The 21,134-nt window shown below is 49.2% G+C and overlaps 2 protein-coding genes across 7 annotated transcripts in view; both read right to left on the bottom strand.

Moving 5' to 3' along the window:
- Positions 1-7,614, bottom strand: part of SMURF1 (SMAD specific E3 ubiquitin protein ligase 1) — a 47,174-nt gene extending 39,560 nt beyond the window's left edge. For all 4 annotated transcript variants that reach the window (XM_074840445.1, XM_074840446.1, XM_074840447.1 and 1 more), the window contains exon 1: positions 7,380-7,614. In XM_074840445.1, coding sequence (XP_074696546.1) covers positions 7,380-7,434 — 55 coding nt within the window. In that variant the 5' untranslated portion in view covers positions 7,435-7,614. The remainder of the gene's footprint in view (positions 1-7,379) is intronic.
- A 4,228-nt stretch (positions 7,615-11,842) lies between these two features.
- KPNA7 (karyopherin subunit alpha 7) lies at positions 11,843-20,226 on the bottom strand. Of its 3 annotated transcripts, XM_074840670.1 has the most exons (11): positions 20,161-20,226; positions 19,319-19,460; positions 19,263-19,267; positions 18,721-18,797; positions 17,021-17,289; positions 16,383-16,465; positions 14,934-15,197; positions 14,336-14,569; positions 13,806-13,988; positions 12,975-13,124; positions 11,843-11,923 (listed from the first exon to the last, which is right to left on the bottom strand). In XM_074840670.1, the coding sequence occupies exons 1-11, from the start codon at positions 20,224-20,226 to the stop codon at positions 11,843-11,845; spliced, it is 1,554 nt and encodes a 517-aa protein (XP_074696771.1). The 3 variants fall into 3 exon arrangements, with proteins under 3 accessions (XP_074696771.1, XP_074696769.1, XP_074696770.1); XM_074840668.1 differs by lacking the exon at positions 19,263-19,267 and having other exon boundaries at positions 18,721-18,803; positions 19,317-19,460; XM_074840669.1 differs by lacking the exon at positions 19,263-19,267 and having other exon boundaries at positions 18,721-18,803; positions 19,323-19,460.
- Between the last annotated feature and the right edge of the window lie 908 nt (positions 20,227-21,134).

The following is a 21,134-nucleotide window of genomic DNA, read 5'->3' as shown; positions in this document are numbered from 1 at the left end:
TATCCTCAAAAAAACCCAAGCAAGAGGATTTTTTCATGGGGGAGGGAAGGAAGAGTAAACCATGCTCTGCCAGCTTTATCTATCTATGCTGTGAATTGGGTAGCCTTGGGGATTTTTGCCTGCTGTGCTTAGTGTCCTTGACAACAAGCCAGTTTGAATTTTGGCCTTTAACTTGACAAAAATGACTTACTGAAGAGGAAGGCATCAAGCCATTACAGCCCTGTGGAGAGATTCTTTCTAAAACAGCATGCATGCTTATTCTGCCAATTCAACTAGAGTATAGTCAAATTTATCATCCAGCTCCTATACCCTCAAATACACCCAATGTAGTTGCCAGTTCATGAGAGAATATTTGAAAGAAAAACTTTTAACATTTTTGCTATGTCTTCCCATTGCATTTCAAGACTTTCACAAAGAAAGATATGGAAAACAGAGAAAAATATCCCCAGGGATCCCCTCTCAGAAATTACTGAATTCCCCTTCAAAGAGATGTGAAACAAAGTTTAAAAACATGTAGCATCTTAACCTGTTATGGACCTACTGACTTTCCTTTAGCAAACATATGTGCAGGTTTCTTCTTGTATTACATTAATACTTAAATAAATCTTTCGTAAATTGATATACACTAATAAACAAGCTCTAGCAAAGCTTGCTGCGTGGTTTAAGAAATCACTACTCTCTGTTCTGGTTTTTTTTTTTCCTCTCCAAATCAAGTCCCAACAGAAGATAACACATGCATATACCTCAGCTTTTTGAAGTCCAGCATCTTAAATTCTTGAGCTAGACTTACATGGGAAAGCTGAATTTGCACTGAAGCAGCTAAGGACGAGCACAGGTTTTCTTCCGCCAGTCTTCTCACGGTGGGTGACAAATTTTTGGCAATGGAGGTCAGCAGACTAGCAAGGAGATAACATCATGAGTGCCGCAGCAGTATCTGCAGGAACTCATTTGTAAGCACCTGAAACATCACAATCTGAGAGCAGTGCAGCTTCCTCACCACCAGCCATAACACAAGTGCTCAATGTCAACTACCTGCATGCTTAACTGCAGGCTTTCCAGTATACGTGCTAAAGAAGGTGAGATGATATCAAGGTAAAAAAATTTGGAAGTCTTATCAACTGTAGTGTTGTCCTCACTCAAATGAGGCAGCATCCTGGTGTTGGCAAGAGCATCAAGGACTATAAGTGACACCTCGACACAGATACCCTAAAACCTAAACAAATCACAACAGGAGAAACGATGTGGTGGTTGTCAACAAGTATCTCGAGACTCAAGATGTCACCAACTCCTTTTTTTCCCCTCAACTGATGGTATAGGAAAGAACCAACCATTTTCACTAACAGCTTGTTTCACTCTGGGAAAATAAATCAGCATCAGTTTTCATGAAAAATATAAAAGCACTAATACAGGCAAAAGCTTTCAATGATATTCCAGAATTTGGTCCTTTTCACAGTAGTATTTTGACCATTTCCAGAGGAATCATAATGGGAAAATGTAACAAAAAAGATTCAATTCCTAATTCAGGGAAAAAGGTGGCAGATGGAACTGCCTCTCCTAGCTTTTTTTTTTTTTAATATTCTCTTCATTCAAGTCTTAAATGAGTTGCTCTGCTGTGTACATACCTAAACTTCACAAGTATACTGCACCAACAGATTTACCCGCATCTTTTCCAAACCACTCTGCCCTATCACTCTACCTCAACCAACATGGCCCAAACCAACAAGGCAGCCGAGTGAGTAGTTAACTCTAGTACCATAAATAGCAGCAAGTAATCTAACCAGATTAATCCAACTTTAAGCGTGTCAACTGGACTTGCTTCAAGTTGGGCAGCAATCCAGGTAAACCTCCAAACACACACACAGGGATGGTATTTCCATACAGTACTTCACTCTGTGACCCACCAAGCACATCTCCAGCCAGCTACAGAAACAACCGAGGGGTCTCGTTTATCTTTATTTACAGTGGCAGTTTTAGCAGTCTCTGAGTTGCTGTCAGTGAAGGGTCAGCTACTCGGCACACATAACACTGTGGTGTAAAATCAACTTCCTCACTGAGAAATTGGAAACACTGCTTATTTGACCCTTGAATTGATGCTTAATTTTGGAACACACACAGAAAGTATGATGCTACAAAATTTTAGAAATGTGATAAAGCCGTTTAAGGAAACGGATGAGAAAACTCTTCTTAGACTGGTGGACAGTATGGAATAAAAAAGAAGAAATCATTAAGTAACTGTACAACCACATCCCAAATTGCATTTCTTTATATGAAGACATTCAATTTGAGAAAAGAAAGTTTCAAGTTAGGAATAAAGTAGTTATTGTTTCTACTTTCCCTGCCTGAGGGGGATATTCAGACAAACTCCTTTTGGAGATTTAATTTACTTCCACCAGGACAATGGTGCTGGCACAGCTTCGACTTACTGGGAGAAACAAAAAAGGAGCCTCGCTACCCATAGCCTGCCCAGAGGAAAAGGCTGCTCTTTGGATTCCCACTCCGGCAGCCCAAAGTTGCCAGCTGGCTGGCTGCAAAGGCTGCACTCTCCACTTCCCCCCATGAAAGCAAGATTTTATTTTTTTTGTTGAAGTCCCCATAGTTATATGCCCCAAGCCTCTTTGCCATCCCTATCGAAGGGGCTCTGAACAGCCACAAATTTACCTTCATGAAAATGCTACTTCTTCATAACACAAATGGGGAAGAGAGACAGAGAGAGATTAAGCGCCTCGCTCAGCATCGCACAGGAAATCTGCGGCGAAGCTCAGCGTCGAGTTCCAGCCCAGCGCTCCAACCACAACCAGGCAACCCGCTCCCAGAAGACGTGGAGTGGAGAAAAATCCTTACGAGAAGAAAATAACGAGACGTAGATTTCGACATACTCCCAGATTACCATGCAAAATAAATTTGGAGCTACTAAACTGCCGCTTCCCACTGTGTTCCCCATTGCACAAAACCGGCTCAATATTAAATTGCAAATGCCAAGGCAGGCTGGGCTGAGCGGCCAGCCGTCTGCCTTCTTGCATCACTGCTCTTAGCCCGTAACCCGTAGTCCTTCTAATGTACGACCATAAAACTACAGACAGTCTATGAAGTATTTACGATGTCTGATAGAGAGATCCCTACACAGATATTCATTGTTTCTGAACACTGGACGTAAAACTGCCCAGGTCACCAATATTAGTGTTGCTATTGATCAGTCAGTTAACTTTGCTGCATCGATCAATACATTAGTCATGAAAGGGAAGCAAAACATACTGACATTTGTGACACATTTTAACCTGTGCCTTTATAACAATCCTGTGAGAACACTGCTCTTAAGGCAATGTTTTTTTTATTTTTTACTTGAAATCGCTGTATTCTTTTACGTATTCCTTAAATTACAAATGTGTATCTGCAAAAAGACCCAAAGCCACCATTTACCAGCTACTAACCGGTCAGGTTTTGTGAATGGGACTTCCCTAAACTGCACTGACTACAGTGAACTGACATTGGCATTCAGGAGACTCATCTGCACCACCTCTCTCCTCTTTCCCTTTCTTTGCCACTGCTGAGCACCACCACCTTTCCTACAGGAATCAAACTTGCCACCGACAAACCCCCTCTGACTCCTCACCTCACAGAAACCACCCCTTCCCCATCATCTTCTTCACCCCTCCCTGATGCTGCCGACACTGCGCTTTCCTCTCCCTCACACCTGGGAGGGTTCTCACCTTATACCCTCCCTCCAAAACTGCACCAACCACCGGCAGCAGCAGCCCAGCACCTTCCCTGGCCAGGTCTGCCAAGCAGGAATGCATTTTTACAGTCCTGAGCACTCTGAACCTTGCTAAGTGAGGTGCTTGGAGATGACTATTTGTATTCTCCTGTTATACCAACTCCTGCTTTTCTGTTAAAGAAACTGGTTTTGCCATCAGCCCTCGACACAGCCCTCTGACCTGATACATGAAATCCTCCCCGCTTCCTGCTCCATCTATGAAGTGATCCATAAAGTTTAAACTAATGCCTTTTCCTTCCCAGTCTTTTCGCAGTTCCACAATGGCACCAGAAGCCAGCCAGCTTTTAACACCTCAGCTGAAGCACTGCTGAAAAAGCCAGTACCGATGAAGCCAGAACACAACTTGCAGCTTTTTTTGGTAGAGAAGCTGCATGTTTAGTCCACTTCTTCACAGTCTTTCCAATTCCATCTGCAGCCTTCGCCTGCAAGCTACCTGGAATAGGAACATCTCCGATACCCAGCACAATGAGACTGCAGTTTTCACGAGTACTTCTGGGTGATATAACAGTATGAGCAAGACACGTGTAAGCCTTGGAGATGATGAACCCTTTGGAACTTCCCCAGGGAGCAGCGACTGCAGCAGCAAACAAAGGTTTCAGAGAAGCACATCAGTAAAAAAGGGACACGTGCTCCGTGAAGGTCCCTTGGCCTGTGGGTCATGCTCCTCCCTGACCCAGCAGATCCCGAGCAGACTTTTTGAGTACACGCGCTCACAATATCACTTTATTATTTCCATCCCTGTTTTGGTAATTCCACCACCGTTGCACTACCCTGATGACAGGATGGATACAAAGAGACCACAGACTTAACAGTAAGTTTTACCTTATGTTGCCTAGAACTGCTCCAAGCAGCAAGAGACAAGGCCATGAATATCTCTGGCTCAGTAGTGAAAGCTCCAATGGAAATAAGAGGAACAGGCTTTTGGAGAAACTGAGATACAACATGAGATTAGCATGTTTGAGATCCATAGGACACAAAGTCATTTTAACCTGCCATCCAACTTGCTTGCTGATGCTGGGGGTTTTTTTTAATATTATTTGCCATTTTAGTTCATTATGATTTGTAGCAGGATAGGACTGACACCATTCTGTGTAAGCTGGAAGATGGTTTCTGATAATCATCAGAGGATCCAGAGCTTTTAGATATATTCACATAAATAAGCCCAACATGCTGCTGATACAAATACCTTTCCAATATACGAGTAAAAAAAGCATGAAAGATTCTACCACTGTTCACTTCCCATTTACAAAGTAACGCTCACAGGCATCTTCAGACTAACTGGTATTTACACAGCGATTTTCAGTAGTGCAAAACATAAATGGTTTCTAATCTCGAGAAACACAATGCAGGTAGTAAATCATAACAGAAAAGGTCCTCTCTCTTGATTTAAATCTGCTCAAATCTCCCAATAGCAAAACAGATGAGAAGACAAAAGCCACGCTAGCTACAGCTATTTGAAACAGGTAAGTCAGCACACTAGTCTCCAGCAAAGCCAAGAATACAGCATCGCCTAATGATTCTAAAGCTAAACCTCTCCCAAAGCAATTTATTTTTTGATTAAATACAGCAATTTCTGTCACACCACCCAGGTTTCCTGCTTGTAAAAACAGAAGATGTGTTTGAGCAAGCAGATTTTTTCAATATAGTTGAAAAAGGAGAGTAAAAAAAAAAAAAAAAAAATCCACGAAGTTGCTCAATAAACAAACTTCAGTCTCTTCCAGAAAATGTTCTCAGCTAGGAGAGAAGACTAGTGCATGCTAAAAGTAAAAAAGCATTTTGATGCAGCATTCATCCTTTAAAATTAAAACCAACAGCTTCTCTCTGTTATTTAAATGATATCCTCCAGCTCAGAAGAAGGGCTATGACCACGGCGTTAGGTTACTTAACTCCCAATATTTTTATTGACTGACTTGCATAAAAATAAGCCACATTAATGACTGAGTTGACATTTAGCATACATCACCACAAAACTAATTTCAGATCAAACATCAGCCATACAACCTAAAAATATTTTCAGCATTCTCACGTCCAAGTAAAGGATTTTCAGCTTTACATTATCCTCACAAACTTTGCTCTTCTAAAGCACAACAGTGCAGAATCAAAAAAAAGGATTAAAAGAAAACCAGGATTTTTTTTTTTAAGAGCTGCTTCTGATTGTGTTACGTGCCAGAAGCAAGTTAACCTGTAACTGAAGTTTAACTAGAGCTGTTTTCTTATTATTTGACAATGTTTTATGCACCCACGGAAACAGCTCTATATAGATCAATGCCAGTGACTCGGAGGAGCACCAAGGCTCCTTCAGCCCAAGAGATCTCCAAGCATCCACCTGTTGCCTTTGAAAGACTAGATTGGACCTTATTTATTAATAATTCATCCAACAGTCTCACAGAGCAGAAACTGTGTCTCTTCCCATTAAAGAAGCAGTCTCGGCATCAACCGGAACAGCTTCCAGAAGATTTAATCCAGATCTTTGAGGGTGCAACATGAATTGGCTCATCCATACGTGCACCCTCGCAGAGGCCTCGTAAGGAGGCACGACACACACCGCTTTTGGTGTCACCTCTCGCTCGGGGAAGGAACTTCAAAAGTTGAATGCACGATTTGCCAAGCGAGAGGAAGTTGCGAGGAAGGAGGGAAAAAAAAAAAAAAAACCCTACTTTTAAAAAAAGCTAAAAGCAACTAAATGCACGTTTTCTCATTAGCAACCGAGTTCTCCTCCTCGACAAACGGGAGGCTGGGGCGGGGGGTTATTAATTAAAGCGAAGCAAAGCAAATTACGAAAGGCTTTGCTGAAAGCCTGTCTGTGGGAAAGGTGGCCCTGGAAATCCTGGGGAGGGTGTAGAGGACACCCCAAGAAGGGGCAGGGTGGTCTGGCTTGCTGGATGCAGAGCGGGGGTGTGTGTGTTACACAGGGACACCCCCGCCAAAAGAAAGGTGCAGAAGAGTCCCCAGGAAGGAGCAAGGTGCTCTGGCTTGCTGGAAGGGGGGGACACAATGACACCCCCCCACGGGGAAGGTACAGAAGAGCCCCCAGGAAGGGGCTGGGTGCCAGGGGAGGGGGTGGGGGTGGCGGGGAGTATCACAGGGACTCCCCGATGGGGAAAGAAGCAGAAGAGACCCCAGAAAGGAGCAAAGTGCCCCGGTCTCCTGCAAGGAGAGGGGGAGACAGGGACAACTCCCCCTCAAAAAGGCCCCCCCCCTCCAAATTTGTGTCAGCCCAAGAGGGCTGAAGCAGCCGGTGGAACCCACACCGGGGCGCGGGGGGGGAGGGGGGGGGAGGGACAAGAAAAAAATATAAATAAATAAGAATTAAGAGAGGCTCCGCCGGGCCACGGAGGTGGAAGCGGGACCAAAAAACGGTGGATAAAAGTTAAGTAACGATCAGAGCTCGGTCGCCGCCGCCTCGGTCCCACGGCCTCTCCTCACGCCGCTGCCCCCCCCCACCCCCGCCTTGGGCCCGGTCTCCCCTCCCCTCACGCCGCCAGGCCGGGGAGGGGGCGGCCGCCCCCTCCCCGGCCTGGCGGCGTGAGGGGAGGGGAGACCGGGCCCCAGGAGAGGAGGAGGGGAGGACACACACACACACACAGCGTCGCCGCCGCCCCGTTACCTGTGAGGCGGATTTTGATGCTGGAGCCGTTCCGGCGGGTACCGGGATTCGACATCGCGCCGGGAGGCGGTGGCAACGCCGAAATCAACCGGCGGCCCCACGCAACCCCCCCATGCGGGCCCGCCCGCTCGTAGCGATGCCGTCGAGCCCCGGCCTCTGCGCTCCGCCGTTCGCCTCAGCCGTCCCCGTCCCCACCGTCGCCGCCGCCGCCGCCAGACCGACGCGCCCGCCCGGCCCGGCCGCGGAGAGCGCGCCTGGCCACGCCCCCACCCCCGCCCCGCGTACGCCGGAGGGTGCTGACGTCAGCGCGCAGGGCGGCGCGGCCGCGCAGAGCCGCCATCTTGGGAAGGTCGGGAGGGAAGCGCATGCGCGGGAGGACACGATGTGAGGGAAGGCGTAGCGCCCCCTGGCGGTGGGGAGGAGGCTGGGGTGGCATGAGGTGTGGCCGGGGGGTGGCACAGGGTGTCTGGGGGTGCAGGGGGGCGACATGGCATGGAGGGTGTATAAGGGGTCCCAGGGGTGCCTTGGGGTGACATGCAGGCTGGGATGGAGGGTGAATAGGAGTTCTCGGGGGTGGCATGGGTGTGACATGCAGGGGGGGGTGGCCTGGAGGGTGGATGGGGGTGCCTGGAGGTGCCATGGAAGGTGCCATGGAAGGTGCCATGGCTGTGGCACGGATGGTGGGCTGGAGGGTATATGGACATGCCCGGGGGTGGCATAGGGAGTGACATGCAGGGTGGCATGGGGGGTGTATCAGGGTGTCATGCAGGGCAGCATGGAGGGTGCACAGGGGTGCCCTGGGGGTGGCATAGGGGTGACATGGCTGTGACGTGGAAGGTGGCAAGGGAACGGGTGTGAACACGTGCGCATCAAGCATGTGGAGTCTGGGAGCAATGCCCACAGCCCTGGGCAGCTGGGACCACCGGCTCAGCCCCCAGGACCTGCCCTGAATTGTCCCCATGTCCCCCACCTTGCAGGCTAACAGCCGCTAGCTTCAGGTGCTGCTGCCCGTCAGCTCCGCCTTGCCCCATCCCTCCGACCTGCTCGTGACCCAACCCCACTATTGATTTATGAACTGCCAAAAAAAACCAAACCCCAAAGCATCCCATAAACCAGCCCTCCCACTTTCACCAGAAATTAAATTGCATTCAATGGGAAAAAATCCCTAAATCCTGAACCCCTCCAGCGGCACGAGCAGCCTCCCGGCTCCCTGTACGGAGGAAAACCTTGAGGCCAGCCTTGCTTCACAGCGAGCAGCTGAGGCTGGGCTGCCTGCCGAGGGTGCCCACAGCCCAGCACCAGAAGTAAATACCTAAATACCTGGCTTTTATTTCTTTGCTCTGCTCACCCCTTCCCAGAAGCAAAAGGAGGAAGAAGCCTGTCCCCATAAATTCCAGGGAGAAAGCAAAATAGCAACGGGGAAGAGGAAAAAGCCTCAACAATTTATGGCCAAGCATCAGGTGCAGCAGCAGACCTAGAAGCTTGGATGGTGCTTTTCACCATCCAAATTCTTCTTTAAAATCCCCCTCCCCAGCCTTCCCCTGCCCCGCAGCACTAACCTGGCTTGGTCCCCACACTGGGATGCTGCCCACCCCAGGCAGACCCCTGCCTGCTGCCCAGCTAAACTTGCCCAAAGCCATCTCTCCCAGCTCTTCTTCCTTCTCACCAACCCTTGGGTTTTGGCTCACATAGTTCCCCCCAAACAGGCTCTTACAGGCTCTGGGTGTGCAGCCTCAGGGACAGGCACAGAAACCCCCTTCCACCCGCTCCTGCAAAGCCAGATCCAGGTAATGACTCTGCATGGTGCTGGGGAGGCTGTGGGGTGCGCCCGTGGCAGTAGGAAATGAACAATTAGGCATGAAAATGCTTTAGAAGAGACCCTGTTTCATATGTATAAATTAATTTGGTCTTAATTCAGGGCAAACGGGCCACCATGGGCACTGGCAGCGCCTTTTCCAGCTCTCCAGCTGTGTGGGGATCAAGCAGCTGTCACCATGCTCCTCTGGGACCAGGACACAGGATGCTTTAATTAGAAAAACTGCCTTTTTTGTGCATCTCTAGAGGGAGGTTTTGCTGCTCTGGGGAAGCCGCACAGCAGCATCTCACCCTCGTTGGTCCCCACAGATGCCCCATCCCATCCCACCGGGAGAAGCGGGTGGCTCCAACACCCCGGAGCAAAGCACCGAAGCCAAAATTGCCACGGCAGCTGCTGCCAGTACCCTGGGCAGGGGAGCTGAGGCCGGCAGTGATCAGAGGAGAGCAGCCCCAATTAACCAGGCAAGCAGACGCCTGTAGGTCTCTCGCACGCCCACGACGCAGCGGCAGGCAGGTACAGCCCAGCAGCCTCACCACTCTGGCAGGCACCAGTCCCGCTTCTCCAGCCACCAGAGACCAAAGCAGCAGTGCCACCCAAACACCTCCTCTGCTTTGCTTGCACAGGACAGAGACACATATCGATACTCTTAAGAAAATGGGCACATTTCCTCTCCATTGCCTTCAGGGACACTATTTTATTGCAGCTTAAGGACATGACGGTGGAAGCAAGCAGCTTTAGTCCCAAGTCTCTGTATAACACTATCTACCACAGGCTTGTGTCCAGCACACGCAGGAAAAAAAGTCAAATAGCTCTGCCCTTTCCCTTTTTAGCTTGATTTTAGTCAGCAGAGCATCAGCTAACATCAACCCTGCTGCCCAAGTGCCTGTAAGGGACAGCCCTGCCTGACTGTGGGAAAAACCACATAGGATGCCCTGTGCTGGACCACAGTCCAAAGTCAGGGCAGCTGCGTGGACCCCAGCTCCGGTCTGCATCTCCATTTACACTGAGGAAGCACCTGCCTCAGATTCATTTTACCTAGTGAAATCTGACCGTTTCCAGATGCCGTATCAGCCTTGTCAGCAATGAGAAGGTGCACACAGCCGAGCCAGAGCCCTTTGTGTGAACCCATGGGCACAAACAAAGGATTTTCACAGGCACTTGTTTCAGCTGTGTGTTCAGGCATTGCTTTATCACAGTTCTAAATACATAGTTTGGGATCCAAGAAATAAAACCCAAGAAACACTTCGCAACTCATCAGTTCCAGCACTTTAAGAAGTGATACCCAGCTCTGGCACACACGATCTCCTTACAGGAGATGGAGTACAACCAGACTTCAACTACTAACTCCCTTTTTCCTAGGTGGCCTAGAGGAGAAATGCATAAATCCTCTGATGAACAGATCCAGGGTGGAGGAAGAGGTTCTGCTTCCTGGAGAGAAGATTTTTCCCTTCAGCTTAAGCTACCTGTCACATTACCTCCCACTGCATCTGAGAAAGCAAAGCCCTGAACCCACCCAGGGTCATTTTGAAGAGTCTAACCCCCCAGAGCAGGGAGGAAGAAGCTGCCACCCCCATCTTGCATGGAGCAAAGCCCTTGAGATAGCTTCAACACCTGGGGACTGAAAGGTACTAAGCAGAACCTTCCACAACCCATCAACACTATAAGAATAGCGCTTGTTATAAGAACAGCGGCTTGTTATGAACCTGCAGCACATAACGTTTGTGCAATACCTCCGCTAGCAGAGCAGTACATGTAGCTGCAGGGATGGACACCGGGCACCGGAGCTTGCTGCAAGCTGGACTTGAGCACCACATCACCTCAGTCCTCACCTTCTGCTCAGCCTGCAGCTAGAGACCAAAGTTGGAGGGCTCGGAGAAAGGGAGAACTCCTCTCAAAGGACAGTGACATGCAATGGAAACCTGAAATACAGGTCCTCAGTATTAAAGGGCAGCTCTAGGCAGAGCCAGATCAGTGGGCTCCAGGCTAGTGGATAGCATCTGGGAAGCTGCAGTGGGAGGCAAATTGCTCCCAATGCAATAGCTGCCTATGACACAGCTTTCCTGAAGGACCAGCACTCACACAGCAGCTCCTGTGTCCAGCCAACAGTGCTTGTATGAGGGGGTGGAGTAGCACACACAGGGGTGACAGTGACCCACCTTCCCCCAGCCAATGTCCTTCTCTGCTTGAAGCATCTCCCCTCACATGGAGGTGGTTTTGCCTGCAGAAGGGCAAAACACCTCCTGAATATCTTTTCAGAGCTGCATCTGCCATTCCAAGTCAAGCCTATAAATTTCAGCACAAGCACTAAGGCCCAGCTGGATTTGGTGGTAATATCCTGCTCCCCAGCAGCTTAATACAGTTAACAGAAAGTTTCTGGCTCTGCTTTCCTGCCAGAAAACATGCCCAGGAGCTCCAATACATTTCTGCAGGGCCTTAAGACACTATCGAAAGAAGTCTATACTGTTTGCAACAGCAGCTTATAAGGGAAAAAAAAATAATCAAAGGCAACAAGTACAAAGCCAGAGTGCAATTTATTGACAAGCTTCAAAAGTAAAAGACCCAGCATCTTTGCTCCTTTTGGTTTGGATGTCTGAGTTCTACTAAGATACCGCCACCCACCAGCTCAGAGCCATGTAGTGCTTTATCTTCAGAAGTTGAAGTCTTGCTTCTCCACTGAGAAATCATATAGACCATCTTCACTAGTCCCAGGCTGCAGATCTGGATTTTCCTAGGAGGAAGTTGATAGCCATCAGTTAAAGGTTCTGCATCTTAATAGACCTAAGCTTTTTGCACCAGAGTTTGCCTGAAGCTTTTTACAGCAGCTTACTGTTTTATTCTTGTTTTAAAAAACTCTGCTGCTTTAACAAGCTGTTAAGGTCAGCTTGACTCTAACAGGAAGACCCTTGGAGACCAGACCAAGTCCTCCTGTTCTTTACAGCACACTGAAGCTGCACTGTCCCTGCATCTCTCGCAGAAAAAGCAGCCAAGTCTACAGGCTCAGATGCCAGAGGCAGAAGAAAGGAGTGGCAGAACTCACTCAAATTAAATAGCCTGCTTAAAACAGCAACAAGCCAGGACTGCTTTGGAGAGATGTTCCCCCTGGCATCCAGCCCCTCAGGCAAGTGCCAGTGTGTAGGAGAGCTTCCTCCACACCCTCTCTCAGGGACATCCCGCAGACCCTCTTCTGGCCAAAGGACTAAAACAGACATTTGCTCCCTGCTGCTGCAGTTCACATCTAGACTGAGCCTCAGCTCCAAGATCTGTCAAACCGCTAAGCCTCTTCCCTGATGTTTCCCCATCTGCGAGACTAAGGCTAGAACCAAGCATGGCATCTGTGACAGTCATGAGACTCTTGCAACTGCTAGCTGGTATCCTATCTTTTTTCCATAAGTTTGTTGCAGGAGAAGGGTCAAGTAATCCAAATGCAACCTGAGCATGGTTATCAGCTGAGTAGGAGGCTTCCATTCATAGTGACAAGCTAGCTCAGCTCCAAAGGAGGAAACTTCTCCACATTTGGTATTCATATCAGCAACTGCAGTAACTCCAGCTGATGCCAGTTTAAATTCCAGCAGCAAGATGCTATCAAGGCATCCATATCTGCTGTGCATCTCTAGGAGCTTTACAGACCTTTAAAAGCAGCTGGAATGAGCTGCAATGACTACTCTAATCATGTAGAGGTCTCTTCCAAAAACCTATTTCAGCATCCTTAAAGTCTGTGCTTCACGCCAGTGTGTAACAGCTTCATATTTTCAGATGAAAAGTGGCAAGAGCTCACATACCTCACCAGAAAAGTATTTCTCTATGATATTCAGTGCGGCTCGGTAGACCATGTTGTTGTCGTGGGTTTGCAAGGCTTCAATTTTCTCCAGACCATCAAGCTCTTCCACCAGCAGACACAACCTTTCTGTCTCTTCCAGCTTCTCAGCTGCCTGTAACATCAGATAACCCAGCAGGAAAATACAACCTTACATCAGTAACAGGTCTGAGATGGTCTTTACTGTAAGACCCTGATCTTAAAAGACAAGTCAGAGGACCACAGTCCCTACCTCATCCCAGGGGTATGACTACTGTGTCTATGAAACATCAGTTGCTGCTGGGATTACTGCCCAGTGGCTCAACTGCCAACCAAACAAGCTAGCCAAACCCTACTCAGTCACATCCACACACCAAGCAGCAGTGGGTGTGATCTGGCACCCACTATTTCATTTGCAAAAGCCATTTCACTGGTTCAAACGTGAACAAGGCTACAAGAAACAGGCTTTCAAGTGAGACACACAGATATCAGCTGGCAGGGAACAGAGTTGAAATGCCCCCAGGACCACTTCAGTTCTCTGCAGTTACATTTCCTCAATACCTTCACCTGGACTAACACAACCTCTTTTCCTTTCCAGAAGGAGACTAAAGTCACAGTAAGTGAAGAGGAACAATTTGGGAACTTAATCTTGTCAAGCCCTTTGGACAACCCAAGTGTCCAAGTTCAAGTCAGACAACATGAAGTCCACATTTTACTGCTGCAAGATCAGCAGCTGCTGTTCTAACCACACAATGTAAGCATTCAGCTCACACCCTGCTGCTCTTTTCGAGAAGGAATGCAAGAGATGAGATCTTACCAGGAAGATATTTGAAATGGTATCCAGGATGACCAGGATAGTTTTGCTGTCTTTGGCCAAGAGCAGGTTAAGCAGAGGTTTGAGGACCCCAGAATGGACGAGCTCCACCACCTGTTCCACAGTGCCTCCTGTTGTGAAGTTGGCCACTGCCCACACAGCTTCTTTCTGAGCTTTGAAGTCCCCCTGAAAGAGCAGCACAGTGAAGGTACTCCCCAGCTTTAGCATCCCTCTAAGATCAATGTGAGGCAAGGATAGCCATTTCCCTTCTATTCCATTTGGGCTGACCCACCTTCCCCAGCACTGAGTGATGGGCGGACACCCGGCAGAGCTGCCCAGAGCAGCTCCAAGCCACATCTTCACACAGGTGTAGTGACAAGTCTGAGCACCCAGGCTGTTCCAAGAATCTCAACAGCTTTGAAGCAGATTGTTCAGGTGGGCACCCACCAAGTGCTTCACAAATGAGGCATCATGGACCTCATGAACTTTGCTTCTGCAGCAGCTCTACGTGCAGTGCTGCACCCATCCCTTACCTTATCGAGCAGCTCCACCAGCGGTGGCAATAGCCCACAGGTGATGAGTTGCTGGATCTGCTGGCAAGGCCCTGCTGCAATGTTACTGAGCGTCCATGCTGCTTCCTTCTGTATAGTTGGCTTCGCATGTCGCAGGAGATGGGGCAGGACAGCCAAGACACCAGCATCGATAGCTGCCTGGGTCTGCTCATCAGTCCCTGTGACTACATTCCCAATGGCACGGAGAGCTGGAGTCTAGACAGAGATTAAAGGAGATGAGGAGAATCCTTACCTCAAGGGATACATGCCAGAGAGTCCCACAAGATCCCTCCTAAGTGCTTGATCCTTCAAATAAGGAAAGCATCATGGGCAATTACTGTTGTATTTACAGCCCTATTGCCCTCCTATTCTGCTCTAAGCAGCTTTACAGTCTCTATCCAGTCTGTCAGCCACAGCAAGCTGGAAGAGAGCAGTGGCTTGACCAACAACCAAGTAGTACTGCAGTCTGAGGAGAGAGCAGACCACTCTAGCTACATGTAGGAAGGAGACATGCCTTCCCTCTCCTTGGATGTTCCTACATTAAGGGACCAGAGGCTGGAGATTACCAACAGTTTCTTACCATAACAATCAACTCTGGGCTGGCCATAAGTTCCACCAGCCTTTTGAGAATCCCTGTATCCACCACAATTTGGATGCGATCGTTGGAGCCATCAGTCAGGTAGGAAACAGCCCAGCAGGAATCAGAAATGATGTCCTTGTCCTCATGTTCCATGAGGCAGATGAGGACCGGCAGCATCTTTCTCACTGCATCCAGTGGAGGGTAGGGGTTCTTGTTCCTACAGAGGTTTGATAGTGTCCATGTGATGTTCCTCAGGAATCCAACCTGAAATACAAAAGAGGGGTAAGATCCTCACTGCAGTAACAAGTGAGGAAGAGGTAGCAGCCTGCTTCTGGTCCCTACAGTTCAGAGACATTATCCAGTAGCCAGAAGCAGCCTCCTTAAGGGCTGAGGCTTATTTAAAGAAGGGAGATGAAACAGGTAAGCAACTAAGGCAGTAAATTCACCCCCTCACTCCCCAATATTAAGTTCCAATAACTTCAGCTCTAGTGGTGTGACAAGGTACTATGACTGATAAAGGTGCCAGACAGCATATTTGCTGGGTCCTTGGACAAATTAGAGCAATCTTCAGACACCATCAGAAATTTGTTTAATATTAGCAGCTCATTGTTCTAGAGTGGGGCACCAGGAGGATTTGATTAAGCTGTATCATTCAGACAGTTCATCCTAGTAAGGATGCTCCCAGGAGAGCAGTGGAGCTACATTCAAAGCATTGCAGCTACCAAGGTGTATGTGAACTGGTGTTTTGTCACATTTCTTCCACATGGCCCCCTAAGAGGCAAGGGTGAGCTGGGCTAGGGATAGAGCAACCAGAAAAGTTGGTTATTTTTTAAAAAAAACAACATCTTGCCATATAAACTCACAGAAGGCCTACAGGGTATTTTCTTAACACCAGCCTGAAAGGCCATAGTTATGCCTCCAGAAAGCATATAGCTTCCCTCACACCCAGGGGTGGGAAATCTGGAGGCACTGGTACTGCTGTTGCAGCCCCCAAGAGCTTCTTAGTCCACCTTATGCTTCTCTGAAGGTCCTTCTCCCAGAGACTGAGAAAGCAGTGGGGCAGGGACCATTGCAGAAGGGCAGAAGCCACAAATGCAGCAGTTTAGAGCTACCCAAAAAGCAGCAGGAAGAAGCTTGAGGGACAAGTTCAGCCCTTCCACATGCATATGCAAGTTACCTTGCACTGGTTTCATCCTATTCTGAGCTTGATATGATCAAAGCTGGATAGGAAAGCTAAGACTAGAAGATATCACATTGACTTGAAGACTATCTGCTTGGCATCCCCAGCTTTGTATATAGCTGGGAGGTAAGGTCATTAAAAGCAGTTTAGAACGGGGTCTCATTCAATTATACAAACAGCTTGTTGTTTATAAGGTAGATGTAGATCACCATTCACCCATTATCCAAGTGATTAAGAGCTGTTAAGTCAAGAAAATGAAGGTTATTTACTGGAGTTACAGGTGACACCAGAGCCAACAAGGGAGGAATCACATTGCAGTTGATAAGAGCATCTCTGTATAGAGGACCATCACCTGTACAGATGAAAAAGGGTCATTTATTGCATCTGCCCAAGTCACAAGACAGTCAACATCAAATAGCAATCAGACCTGCAGGCACAGGCCAGGTCTGGGGGACAGAGCTCATTCATTAGCCACACACAATTAAGTATTTTCAGGTGGGGAGGATTTACCAGGTAGACTGGAGTGCCATCATGGCTAGTTTGTGGCAGGCTAACCAGACATAACCCGTTCTGTTCTCCCTGACAACACTAGTGGGTTAGACCATCCCAGCAGGATGGAGTTTTGCACTTGGCTTTAGCCAAAATCCTCTTGCAGAACCAATATAGAATCGCAAAGGCCACCAGGCCACAGGAAGGTGGATGGACTAGATGATCTTCAAGGTCTTTTCCAACCTAGATGATTCTGTGAAGGGACTGAAGGGTTAATGGTTTCAATAGGGGCAGCAGCTTGGAGACAAAGCTGCAGGGAGACAAGGCTGTCTTGAGGAACATCAATATTTTTAGTTCCCCAGCACTGGTGTGCACAGTGACCCTCCGCTTGCCCCCAGACCTGGAGACCTCTGCTTACCTGCAATGTTGCCCAGCGCCCACACAGACTGCTCGCTGATGTGCATGTGTGGGGAAGACAGGAGGGAGATGAAGGCTGCAATGGCACCTCCCTCCACCACTGCCTTGGTGTGGTTGGAGGTGCCAGAAGCGATGTTAGTCAGTGCCCAGGCTGCTTCGAACTGCAGAGAAGCATTGTCAGCACGGGTCAGGAATTCAACCAGCCTGGGGATGATCCCCAGTTCAATGATCTGATTGATGGGGGGGTCCTTCTGCCTGGACAGCATTCTCCTGCAAGAGAAGACACCACATAGCCTGCCATGAGAAACGCTGTGTCGTGCCATGATAGACTGTAACCCTGTGGCCAGGTACAAGGTTGTGGCTTGCAAGGGAAGCAGCACCTGTAAGAGATGCTTGTTCAGCATCCCAGGTCAGCAAATCCCCCCAGCAGAGGAGTCGACAGAGAGAGGCTGCTGCAGAAGACACATCTAAGAAGATGCTGAAGCAACAGCAGGGTGTCCATTAGACTGCAATACTTACACATCCTTTTAGGACCATGGCAACATTATTCCATGCTCCCCACCTTGCAGGAGTTTGAGACAGTGAAAAAATCAACATCTGCAATTAGTTTTTACAGCCTACAAACCTGCCTCTGCCACTCCCCAGCACAGGACCACTGGCCAGCCCCACACAGACCAGAGCTCACATTTAAAATGAAGTTTCCCAGACTGCTTTTCCAGCTAAAAACCAGAATCACCAACTCCCCACTGCTGTTTCCTGCCTCACACCAGTGCAGAAGCTTGTGCAGGTGCCAGGGAAATGGGATCAGGGAATTGATCATGTCAGAGAAAGCCAGAAAAAAGCAGCACTTTCTGCTTCCCAGCCTGGTTCGCTCAGCAGCAGCGAGTGCTGGCAGAGGGTAGCATGAGATGTGAGCCCACAGCTCAGAGCTGCATTAGTGCTGCCACTGGTACCCCACCATGGCACAGTGTGCTGTGAGGGCACTCCAGGTGCAGGCAGCAAGCCAGCTCTGCACAGCATGTTAGGGAGCAAGTCATGACTTGCCCCTTTAGGAAGGGTCTGCTCTGGCCTGCCTCCAGTTAACACCTTGGGAGCAAAGCTTTTGATCTGTTCACCATGAGCAGATGTCCTCACAGCCACTGGGAACAGCACTGGTCCCCCAGCACACAGGCAGATTGCTGATGTGGCAGCTCGAGCCAGCCAAGGAAGCACCAGCAGTGATTCAGCCTCTCCTGGACCCTCAGGAGTCATCCCTGCTGCCAGCTGGGTGATGATGGCACCCTGTGATCCTTCCTACCCCCACCCAGGTGGGGACACCTCTGCTCAGCACTGACACTTACAGAGCCAGGCTCTCCAGCCCTTGTCCCACCCAAGCCTTTGGCACTTCATTTCTTGTGGGATCCAACACAATCCCTGCCCCAGCAAAAGCACAGCAAGGGGGGCAGCCCTGAGAGGCACAGCCAACCCCTTGGTTGGGTTCAACCACACAGGTCCTTGCCATGGGCACTGCCCAGGACTGTGATGGAGACAAACAAGGCACATAGGGCACAAAACAGACACCAGCTGAGGTCCCTCAGGGCCATTTGGGTTACCAGGCTCCTTCCCACTTTGCCATCTCTTCAGACAGGAATAAATACCTTCTGCCCCACTGCAGCTCCATCAGCCACCTCCCTCTTAGCATGGAGCAGCAGGGCAGCATACCTGGTGGCCTGTGTGGCCTGCAGCTGCAGCTTGGTGTTGCTCCCATTCACAGCTTCAACGATTTCCTCCAAGGACAGCTCAATCTGTGTCACAGGGAATGATTCAGAGTCAGATGGCAAGCCAGGACTCCCTCCAGTTTAATCTCCGCAGTCAATCAGCCGTCTAGACCCGAGTCAGTCACCACTTCATATCTAAGCAATGTCTGTTCTTTATGCAATGCAGTTTCGAGATGAAGCAGAGGAAGAGAATCCACAAAAGCCTTGGAGGCAATTAATCCTTGTAATCAAGCACTGAAAGAGTCACTGACACACTCTAATGGGCCTAGGAGCTCAGTAATTAACCCTCACCGCGCAGGGAGCCAGACGGGAGCTTCGCCAGCTCCCAGCAAGCTGGAGCACCAGCCTGTTCTACCTGCCATCAAGAAAAGCCACACGGGACATCATCTCCATGCAAAATAACACAGAAAAAGGCTAGGCAGTCTGAAGCACTCTGACAGCCAGCATGGTGATCAGCAATGGCACTGGCTATTTAACCCAGGTCACCTGAACTGGACTTGGTAGTGGTCCAAGTAGAGGATACCTACTGCACAAGCCAGCACTCACCTCATTACTTTTGTCTTCTCCCAGAGAGACACTCTCATCCATCAACCTGAACAAAATACTCCTGCGCTTCAGGATCTGCTCATCCTTCTTGGCCTTTCGCAGCTCAATGTTCACCTCCACTCTCTGCCTCCGCAGGGCCTGGAGAGAAGGACACCATCCCACTGGTGTCTGCATCACCCAATTCTCCAAGGAGCTCATCTCTAACGCTCTGCCCCAAGTTTCCTACCCAAGGAGTGCAGAGAACCAGTATCTGCTCTCAGGCAGCTCCTTGCTGTGGCCTGGAGGGTTATGTAGGAGATAGGACAGAGTAAAACCTCTCACTTAGTGCCTCCCGAGGACATGGGCTGCTGGATGAACCAACAACCAGTGGGTGTTTTTAAAAGTAGATTTGTTGAACCTGAGAGGCAAACCCTCATCTCCTCTACTGGCTTAAAGCAACCTGACAGATCCCATGGTCTGACATCCCACACCAGCCCCCTCTCTGCAGGGATAACGGCTGCAGAGAGCTGGGCAGGCTGAGGCTGAACCATCTCCCTCGCCCAGCACATTCACCAGCGCAGCTCAGAGTCACCCACCCAAAACTCATGTCCCCCTTACCTGTGCCACCACACTCCCTGCAGCCCAGCCAGCTCCACACCACATCTCAAAAGCTAACTGAACATCCCTGCTGGCAGAGCCATTCCACACACACACCCCCTTTAGCTACCCCATACAGGTAGATTTGGGGGCAATTATCCTTTAGAAGCTTTCACATCAGCTCCTGCCCACAGGCAAACCCCCAGCTGGGGCCACTGTCCAAACGGGAAGACACAGGCAAGCGGTGGAGATTGGTACTTACAGCTGCATCCTTGCCCTTGTTCTTGAACTTCTTCATCCGCTCACTGTGCTTGCACACCACTGGCATCTTGGCAAGTTTGAGAGAGGTGCCAGCTGAAAGCCTTCACGTGGTTTTGGGGTTCAGGACAGAGCAGGGTCAGGTCACAACTGCACAGCAACATCCAACTCCATCCACAGAGGGGTCTGGGACCCTCCACACTCCCACCAACAGACTGTGCCACACATTTTCTCTCCCACCTCCCCAGCACAGGAGATGCTGGAGGTCCCCCACCCTAAGCAGAGCTCAGTAGGATCCTCACACGCTACAGCTAAGCCACTGCACTAAATGCAAGCACAAACTATCACTTAATACCAGGCTACAAAAATTACAGCTGGTGCTGTAATCCCATGAGGAAGCTGGACACACCACTCCTCATGGTTACAGAGACACCACCTTCCTCCAGTTCTGATCCCATGGCTTTTAGGTTTACTTAAGACACAGAGCCCAAGCCTAGCAAGGCCTCTTGCCTCCAAAAGGATCAGCTTAAGGTCTGATTTAAGGGCAAGCAGCCACACCCAAGCCTACTCTCTCACCCCACCATGCAGCCCAGCTTAGCTTCCTGTACCAGGGTCCCCCCCGGGAAGACACAAGGCCACATGCAGTGGCATGAAGTGACCAAGTTCAACAAAGCAAAGGGTTCTGGAAACTCAGCTACTAGTAAGGGTTGCCAAGTGAAAAACATTAAATAGGGACAGGTAAAAATAATTTCTAAGCCTCTCCTAGTAACCAAAGACATACAAGTAAGCCTAAGAGCAGGCCTTCAGACAGATTTTGTCAGAAAAAGCAAGGCTTCCACCCAGCAGAAGCAGAGGTGTTTTCAGAGCAGCCAGACACCCCCAAGAGCCCCCTAAAACCAAGGCTGTGCATAAACACACTCAGGGGCTGATCACACACAGGTGGTGCATCTTCACCTTCCCTCCAGGCTTACAGCCAAC

The sequence above is a fragment of the Strix aluco genome, chromosome 15, assembly GCF_031877795.1.
Source record: "Strix aluco isolate bStrAlu1 chromosome 15, bStrAlu1.hap1, whole genome shotgun sequence".
In the NCBI taxonomy this organism is placed as follows: domain Eukaryota; kingdom Metazoa; phylum Chordata; class Aves; order Strigiformes; family Strigidae; genus Strix; species Strix aluco.
The sequence above is the reverse complement of the archived record's forward strand: the minus strand, read 5'-3'. Positions and strand labels throughout refer to the sequence as shown.